The 9,675-nt window shown below is 42.5% G+C and overlaps 1 protein-coding gene across 1 annotated transcript in view; it reads left to right on the top strand.

The window, feature by feature from the left end:
* LRRC38 (leucine rich repeat containing 38) overlaps window positions 1-8,570 on the top strand; it is a 13,711-nt gene extending 5,141 nt beyond the window's left edge. The window contains exon 2 of the mRNA XM_042831305.1: window positions 6,379-8,570. Coding sequence (XP_042687239.1) covers window positions 6,379-6,632 — 254 coding nt within the window. The 3' untranslated portion in view covers window positions 6,633-8,570. The remainder of the gene's footprint in view (window positions 1-6,378) is intronic.
* The last annotated feature ends 1,105 nt before the right edge of the window (window positions 8,571-9,675 follow it).

Below are 9,675 nucleotides of genomic sequence, written 5' to 3'. Positions count from 1 at the left end.
GGACTGGTGGCAATGGGATGGTGGCAATGGGATGGTGGCAATGGGATGGTGGCAACGAAACTGACAGTGGCCTCTGGAACTGCAAACTCTAACTGAATTCAGCAGTACCTGGGAGGTTCAGAAGTGAATCAGTGCAGTGAGTATGGAATGGTGTTTGTAAGCCATTTTACAAAGGCTGGGCCATAAGGTGATCATCTCTTGGCTCTCAGCATCCTTCTCTAATTCCATTCCAATCTAAGGTATGCTATTAAATAAATGTATTCTGTGAATTAAAGACAATAACATGGCGTTTCACTAATCTAGGCCTTATCAAAGCACAGCATCCCAATTACTGGTGGGTGCAGTCTGCATGTGACCTTCTCACCTAACCAAAAGGTGGTGAAACCACAGAGCTTTGGGAAGCTGTCTCAATCTCCCATTCTTTATCACACCCCGTATTTGCTCTGTGGAGAAGGCTGCCTTAATTTCATGTACTGATAGAGAACCAGGGAAAGCTTCCGCTGAGAAGGACAGGCTGTCCTGCTCTTCTGACCATTGCAGCCAGTCAGTTCTTCCCAGGAGTCATGCACATGTCGGCACATGGCTGGGGCAGAACATAATATCCAGTTTTTGGAAATGAACTGAAAGCCTTCAGACTGCCCATTCAGCAGCTTTTCTTCTGTTCAAGCAGAAACTCCTAAGAGCAATAAGATTCCCTAACAAGCGCAACAAATCTGTTTCTATATATATCCATATATAAATACATAATGTGATATCCTAGTCATTTTCAGTAAAATGATCTGACTGCCACTGGCTTTTCACTCTATTTCTTCCATCATAAGGATTTTTGGAGTACATCCATCTTTCACAGATTTCAGGACACGAGGGCAACATTTGCAGCGTGGCACCTGATGTTAAACTTGATATTTAGACATTGAAGCAAACTGTTGAGCACCTTCTAAAGTCTATGTAGGAAACTTTGGGGCATTTGACCATTAAAAAAAATTATTTAGAGATCTAAATACAGGCCTCAGATTTCTTTAAGCCTTACTTTTCTGGTAGCTCGAGGCTGACTTTAATGAAATTCCATCTGTCTTCAGAGGCTGTGCCTCTCTCACCATTTATTAATACATCTATTACATCAGTGACAGTGCTTGAATAGACTAAAGAGAACTAGAGCTGGGGGCAAAATACCATACAAGAAATTAAACGCCACATTTAAACATCTCAAATGTGTGTAAACTGCATTTGGTGATAGGAGAGAACAGCTGAACTCCACCCAAAGGGGCAAATCATAGAATCATAGAATGGCCTGGGTTGCAAAGGAGCACAATGATCATCAGTTCCAACCCCTGCTGTGTGCAGGTCACCAAGCAGCAGCCCAGGCTGCCCAGAGCCACATCCAGCCTGGCCTGGAATGCCTGCAGGGATGGGGCATCCACAGCCTCCTGTTCCAGTGCCTCACCACCCAAATACCAGTTTTGCTTCTCCCAAGTATTTCAATAGCACAACAGTGCTCTTTTATAGTGCTGTTATGAGCACTATGATGCATGAAGCACATTTACATTTACTGCTTCTTTCATGTATGTATTCCTTACATCTATCAGTGTATGTATGAATGGGTGTTTTCATTTTCTCCTACTATTGCATATTCCCAACTGCTAGGAAACCATCTTAATATTTGTTCTACATGAAATCCACAAAACCCAATAGAATTGAGGCCTCCTTCTCCCATTCTTGCTCCTCAGAGCAAGATTTCTCAGCTACAAGAGCTAACAGACCATAATATTGAAGTAATGATGACTTTCAGAAGCTATCCCATGAAACATTCAGTTTGCACGGATATTAAGAAGTCATAAGTGTTATAAGGAAGCAGATGCACACAGAGTGCTTGAAATGTCAGGCTGATCTGGATAAGTGATACGTGTTGCTGTTGTCTCAAAGCAAAGGAATATGAAACAAAGGCACCACTCAGAATACATCAGCAGTCAAAATATGTAGGAAAACCTCCTGTTAGATGCAAGGGCAGCTTTGGAATGCAATCAGTGCTTGAGCCAGTGCACCATTGGAAGCTTACTGGTCCAGCAGTTCCTATGATGAAGGCAGTTGAATCACAGCTACAAATACCAGTGTTATGGAGATTGGTACCTGGTTTTTGTTTCTGTTTTTTTCATGAGAAGTTTAAACTTGGAGCACTGCACAGCTATCATAGGTCTGTTTTCATTGATTTACAGGGGAATTAATTATTAATCATTTGCATGTGGTTTTGTACAGATTGCTTTCAAACTGCATTCATTTTCTAAGAGTTTCATCTTTCCAGGGGAAGTATTTCAGCCTTGACTGCAGGACAAACCGAGCTGTGCATAGTCCTGCACCAGTGCAGTTAGGCTCTAGCTGAAGTAACTGCTAGAACTGATTGCCAAGGATGAAGCCCTGGGTTTCAATAATTGCAAGCCTCCAATGGCCAGGCGTCTCACAGTCACATTCTTTGAAAACCTATGAGGGAATTTCATTGAAATGAACTTCATCTGGAACCCCCCTGCATCACTGCAGTCTATAAAGAACTGTACATGTTTTCTTGTTCTGGAGTTCCAGCAATTTCACACTTCCCCTGTTAGTCAGGTGATCTGTTCCCATGTTTTTATCTCATTTCTGCAGCTTTCAGTGCCTGTATAAAATCTAACACCTGTCCCTTGAGTGGGACTTCAAAGCATTCCCATGCTAAAAGCAAGCAGTGCATTACATCTGCGTCACAACTCCATTGCCACTGTAGCACATGGGCTTCTTCAGATGGCATAGCAGAAAGACAGAGCGTGTGACATTGTCCTTGAGACAGCTGGAGTTGCTGCAGATAATGCAGTGACCCTGACCAAAATAACATCAGCTATGTATTTATAACATGCTCACACTTGTTATTTCATTTACAGATTTGTTTGGAGACTCCTTGAACGTGTTGTGGAAGCAGGGAGATATTTATAACTGTCATCAAGGGGTTTCTTGCTGCAGCCAAGCACTGAATGGCAGACTTCTTGGTGATGCCCTTTGCAAGAAGCCTAGCTGAATTCTAAAGAATAAGCTGAATCAGCTCTAGAGAATTCAATGAATTTATATATATTTTATGAAAAATAATGTAATTAAAAGGTCAAAATGAGTGACAGCAGATGACTGAGGTCAAATGGCACTAGAAGTGGCGTGGGGTGTTTAGAGGATATGAGATGATGTGGGATTACTTTCTGCCTAAGCAAGGAACAAAGTGGGATCTGTTGGTGGTCACGGGTGTAGTGGGACAGGTGGAGCATAGGGCATCGGTTCACTCAGTCTGGATTCTCATTTGTTACAGACAACCTGATATTGTATGATGTAAAGAAAGTTCTGTGTTGCTATGGAAGAAAGCAGATGAAGGGGTTTTGATTACGTGTTGTCCTGCATGGCCTTCGTGCTGTGATGTGTTCAGGTGTGCAGAGGGAAGCCAGGTCAAATGCTGACTGCATCTGCTTTGGAAGGAGACACTCCTTGGGTCAGTAGAACACAGCTGCTTGGTGCAGGCTTCTGATTTCTGATGCCGGGTTTTGCTTATTGATGTCAATTATTTTCAAAGACAATTCTGCAAAAGGTGAGGCTCAGGCAGCACTTCAGGGCTGTGGAGAATGAAGGGAATACAAAACTCCTTATCTCATTGTTTGGGAACATGACCTAGATTTCAGTACCCACAGCTACATGGAGAGAGCAGAGCCTTTTTATCCTTTTATTGTCCAATCTGACTCAAAACTCCTACAATACACTGATTCTCATAGCAAGAAATACCCTCCAAGCATCTTGGTGTGTTGCAGGTACTTTTCTACTGCATTCTATCTACTGTGATGTTAGATGAAAGCATCCAGGAGCAGGAACAGTCCAAGATAGGTAAAGTAATTGTAAACAACCCACCTGTGCAGTCAGTCTTTGGGCGTGCTGAGAGCTGGGCTCAGCTGCTTTGCAGACAGCAGTTCTGCTCAGATCATGACACTCATTAATGCTTTGTTCTACAGCTGGTGTAGAAAATTGTTTTTTCCTGTACTTCCTGTAAGGAAATGGAGTTTGAGGTGGCATATTCACTTGGATCTGGCTTTTCTGTCCAAACATGTAATGATCTTTTCTTATTACTCAGGAACTTCCTCTTCAGACAAATTTTCAGTAGCTTATATTCATTTTCTTGCTGTTTCTATGCAATAGCAGTAACTGCTTTTATTACTCTGATTTAAAGAGAACTTTTCTGCTTTTCTAAAATCTGCCAAAAAAACACACAGGCCTTGTTGTCCAAGCCTAGTGCTTTTCACTTCTCCTGTATTTCTCATGGATTGAAACACAGCAAGGTAACCATCCCCATCCTCTTTAGTTTGCCTCTCCTATTTCCCCCTTGAGTTTCTATTTGAGGACAATAAGGACGAGGTGCTGCCAACCCCAACTTCTCACAGAAGAAAGCTTTGTACAGGGAGCTTTATCATGAGCTGTGCAATGCAGAAGTTCTTCTTCTTCCATCTGTGCAGGCACGCTCTGGGGCTCCGGTATGTCAGCCTGTCTACAAAACATGAGATAAATACAAATACTGCAGGTTCCCCATTTCCAAAAGTCTCAGAGGATGTCTGAAAGCAGGAGGATCCTCCACCTTCCAGGCCAGGGGGGTTCAGGGGCTGCAGAGCACATTGCTGCACCATCTGCCGTGCTTTGGGCTCAGAGGAAGAACGTCGCTTGTGTTCAGGTGGCAGCCTGCCTAGAGGAAGCCATTCAGCCTTGGGCAGACTGACTGCAGTCCTGTTCTGCTGGCAGCTTTTGTTACGTTGTGGGGGAGAGGAGAATGGAAAAGGAGGCTAGCAGCAGAACTGCAGGAAGATAGACAGATAAGGCAGATAGAGGATGGCTTTTAAGACTCAACATTTAGTAAGCTCATCATCATTACGGGCCCACGTAAGTCAGGGTGATGCATGAATCCCTCGCTGACTTGGCTAAAGCTCCCTGTCACATCAGCATAACAGCTGGGCTGCATCCAGGTAAGCAGTCAGGTTTGCACCACTAGGGCTAGAAGCCTGGGGTTTGTAATAAAACCTAATGCACTGTAGCAATTCAACCACAAGGAAAATGAAAATCATAAAGCAGAGGCACACATCCCTTCTGCAGAGCAGCACAGTGCTGGTGCTTTGCTGGAGCTGTGCAATAGAAGCCTCCCGTGCACTGCACACACAGCAGTGCAGTCAAAAGCTGTTTTGTGATCATTAGCAAAGAACAATGCGAGTCCAGCAAAGCAGCAGCACTTCTCCCATCAGTAATGCACATTTCTCATATTTCCTCCTTGCATTCATATCCTCAGCAGCAGATCAAAGCTGTCTTGATAACGGTGATACAGACTTCATTCCTTCAGTGCCTGTTCCATTCTACCCCTATTTATATACTTTCCCCATTCTCCCTCTTGTAAATGAGCTAACTGGGGATATGCAATGAGCTATGCTTTTACTCCCTACTACCACATTATATTCCTCACCATTTTTAAAATGTGGACATTTTTGCTTTCCCTGTGAAGAACGTGGCTCTAGGCATCCTTCAGTAGTGCAGCGAGGCATAATAGCTGTTAGTTGGCATATCTGCTGAAGAGTTGGAGAGGAAAGGCTGAAAGAGGTCAGAATCAAACCTAAGGAGGAGCATTTGTTAAACCTAAGTTGTCATTTTGACCAGAAAAAAAAGGCAGCTGTAGTTGTGTACATGGGGAAAAAAAAATAAGGTGTAGAAAGCACTGAAGTGCAGAAGAAAATTCAGTATCCCTGTTAGCCCTTTTTGGAGTGAGGATGTGTGTTCAGAAGCATTAGTAGGGAAATGTTCCTGTAGCTACATGCTGAGTTCAGCAGTCATGCTTTGAATTCTCAGAATCACAGCCATCAGGTCGCACCACAGAATCATAGCATGGCCTGGGTTGCAAAGGAGCACAGTGCTCATCCAGTTCCAACCCCCTGCTGTGTGCAGGTCACCAACCAGCAGCCCAGGCTGCCCAGAGCCACGTCCAGCCTGGCCTTGAATGCCTGCAGGGATGGGGCATCCACAGCCTCCTTGGGCAACCTGTGCCAGTGCCTCACCACCTTCTGAGTGAAAAACTTCCTCCTAATATCCAACCTAAACCTCCCCTGTCTCAGTTTAAAACCATCACCTGGAAGAGTGAAAATGGAACAGCATAATGGGGGGGTGCTCCAGAGGGCTGTGGAATGGCTTTTGGAGAGTGTCAAACTCTGTTCTTTTGTTTTTCCTGAATTTCATACATCCTAAGCCTAGAAATAACCCTTAAAACATTTTCCTCAGGCATTCGGTCTCTGTCCAGAGCAACAGAAGGTTTCATCAATATTCCTCTGATTTGTTTCCCTCTCCTCTTCTTTGCAGGTCTCCATGAAATCCAGTGTTCCCTGCCTGTAGAAAATAGAAGAATCTTTCTGAATGAATTATCTGAGGTCAGCTTTAGTGAATGCAAATTTAGTTTGTCATTGACGGACCTTTTTATCATCATCTTCTCTGGAGTCGCAGTCTCCATTGCTGCAATTCTGTCAAGCTTCTTCCTAGCAACTCTAGTGCACTGCTTCCAAAGATGTGCTCCCAGTAAAGATGACGATGATGATGAAGACGACAGTGAGGACTGAACTTAGTCTATATGCTTAAATTTCCTTGGTTTATAAATTAATGATAGATCAGCAGCCAAAGTCTAGGAAGAAAACCAGACTACAAGTTTTAGACATGGTTAGATTAAATCGGTGTATAAGGTTCCATACTAATTCCATGAAGGTCACGGGAAGGAATCACAGTTTGCAGCTGAGACTGTTACTTGCATGTATAACCTGATGCAATGAGAGCAGATTAATTTCTGTCATCATTAGTCAAACGTTGCATTTAAATTTGAAGGCCAGAAGGAAAAGGGAGAAAGGAAAAAAACATGAAAATGTTCCAGTGTTTTAAAAGACTGTCAGCTTCCACGCTGTCCTTCTGATCAGATGCAGATCCTGTAAGCACTTTGTAGCTTGTTTTAAATGTGCACTTGGAAAAGGGCAGCTCAGCTGGAAATCTGGGTGCAATTTAAGAGTGTCTTTCCTACAGTGAATTAATGGGAGATTCTAGCAAGCTCACACAACTTCCTGAGTAACAAAACACAGTTGAAAGGATTCCTAGAAGGGTGGAAAGCATAGGGAGGTTGGTGGTTTCTCTCCACGAGTCTTCTCTCTGAATATGCATCCTTCTTTCAATGACTGACAGCAGCTGCAGACATTCAGCCAAATTTTCCTTTTCTAGAGGCAAAATGTGGTTGTGGATCTGAGTCATCCACTGGCAGCTGCCTGACACCTCCTTGGCTATGGCAAAAATACGAACCATAACGTTCTTTGGCATTTTCAGTTGCAATGAAATAAAGGAATTCCCTTCTGTGTAACGCTAGGCACAAGTAATTGTTGCAGTGTTCAGCCTGTTCAGCTGTTTTAAAACACTAAGGGCTACATTCTGCTTCTGGTTATGCCAGAGTGAACCAGAGGAAGTGAACACCGTGATCCTAACTGCATAAACAAGAGTGGAATCTGGCCCAAGATATTTCTGACTGTATTATAGATTTGTCAGAACTTGAGCTCTACTATATAGCATTAGTTATTTTTGTTAAAATGAGAAAAAAAAAGACATTTATTACAAGAGATTTTTGGAATAGTGCTGGACAGCTTTTTAGGATAAGTCTATTTTTAAAATATTTGTAATGGAAATATTTTTTTAAAGCTCTGTGTATTTCCAGTATTGTCTAGAGTAGCTGGGAGGGCTTAAGGTAAGAAATAACATAGTAATAAGCAATCTAAGGACTGTATGCTAGCATAAAAGAGCTGATTAACGTAGCATCTATTTAACTACTGCCAATGCTATAGTATTTCTTAAAAGAAAAACACTCTGGTTATAACATTGCCTTGCTCAGTTAATATGAGTGGTCCTTTATGGACACTTGGTCCCAAATGTCTTGTATCAGTTGTGCTAATTGCTCAGGCAGACAGGAGCACATCGCTGTGCAAGATCAGGGCTTAGGGCACCTGGCTGTTGTTCCTGAGCGCAGAAGACTTTCAGCAATTCACTCTTTCTGTCTGTGCCTCCATTTTCCCACCTATAAAATGAAGGTCACAGTAACTATTTATCATTTTAAAGAGCTTTGAGATATGCAAGGAGGGGGCACTCTATTGGGGCTGTATGCATCAGGCTCAAGCAGAAGCTATGGAATAGATCTAATGTGATCCTGTATCAGTGTGGCTTTGCTGGCATCAGTGGAGTTACTCCATTGGCTCACAGTGTTTGCAGTGGGGTTTGCACCACGCTGAGGTTAAAACCAGGGTGAGAGTGTTTACTTCTGTTAGCTCTGCAGCTTATTCAATGTGACTTAATGCTGCCATCGTTAACATTATTACTTCTAAAAACACACTGAGACAGAATGAAGTGGGACAGCGAGAGGATGTTCTGTATCAATGCTGTCTTCTGTTACTCTTTCAAGACAAATGCAATGACATGATTTTCACTGTGTAGTGCCATGTTTCAAAATAACACAAATATATTTCTAATTTCAACATGGGCTTTCATGTTTATTTGTATGTGGCTGTGATAAAGAGAAAAACAGCGTCTGATTCTCTTATTAAAAGGAGAGATTGTGCAGGATGGTTGGAAATACCCAACTTGTTGCCTGGTACAGTTCATGCAGCAAGCTCCCTGTGCAACAAATATGGATATGTTATCAACAGTTTTATATTTAGAGCTGTGCAAATTGTTCAGTGGTGGAATGAGAAACTGGGTCACACCTTTTTGGCTGCAGGTTTTATTATGGACTCAAAGCTTGCACCCACTTAACACAGTGATCTGTCCTACTGAGCTTTCCAGTGAGACACCAGTGAAGGTTTCAGCACATTTGTACTTTTCCTGTGGTCACAAATACAGGGTTTTGCTTCATTATCCTGTAAGGCTGACTAATTTTGCAGAGGTCGCATCTCAAACTCAACTATTTTGACTGGCTTCTGCTCTTACTTGCAGGTTCATCCCACTGCAATGCCTCAGAATGAAGATCTAGATTTGTTCTTAGTTTGTAGCATTTTGTTCAACCCAGCATAGAGCTCTGAAAGCCCTGATTTTATTTGGAGCTTAGCACCCCTCAGAACAGCAAGGAACAGACCAAGCTGACACCCACATAACCCAGTGCAAGCAGAGGAGCAAGGCTTAGTAAAGCTTTATTTATGAAGCTGCCATTTGGGACATTCCATCACATCAAAGAGATTTTACAAAGTATGTTTGTTTGTTTTTTCCAGATAAGAAACTTTAATAATATTTTATGCTACTGATTAATGTCTAATTCATTAGTATTGAATTCATCCAGTCAGAAATATTTATCCATTGTTGGCATCAACAGTTACATAGTATTTATATTGATTTTCCATATTTCTAATTGCTGGTAAATGGGGCAGAAATTAAATTTCATTCTTATTGGGATCCTTGTTGCTATACGTAACCTTCAGCACGAAACATCCTCTGTTGGTTGGTTGCCAGAACTGGTCATCACCATAATGATTCCCTGCAAATAGAACTGATGAGAAAGTGTCCCCAGGTTTGCATTACTGCAGATTCTCCTCCACAAAGGCAATGCTCGGAGGCTGCCCCATCTCCAGCTCTGTGGATGTGGGAAGC

The sequence above is a fragment of the Centrocercus urophasianus genome, unplaced genomic scaffold (assembly GCF_019232065.1).
Source record: "Centrocercus urophasianus isolate 14NV4802_14NV808 unplaced genomic scaffold, USGS_Curo_1.0 seq_36, whole genome shotgun sequence".
NCBI lineage: Eukaryota > Metazoa > Chordata > Aves > Galliformes > Phasianidae > Centrocercus > Centrocercus urophasianus.
This window is presented reverse-complemented; position numbering and strand designations above follow the sequence as displayed.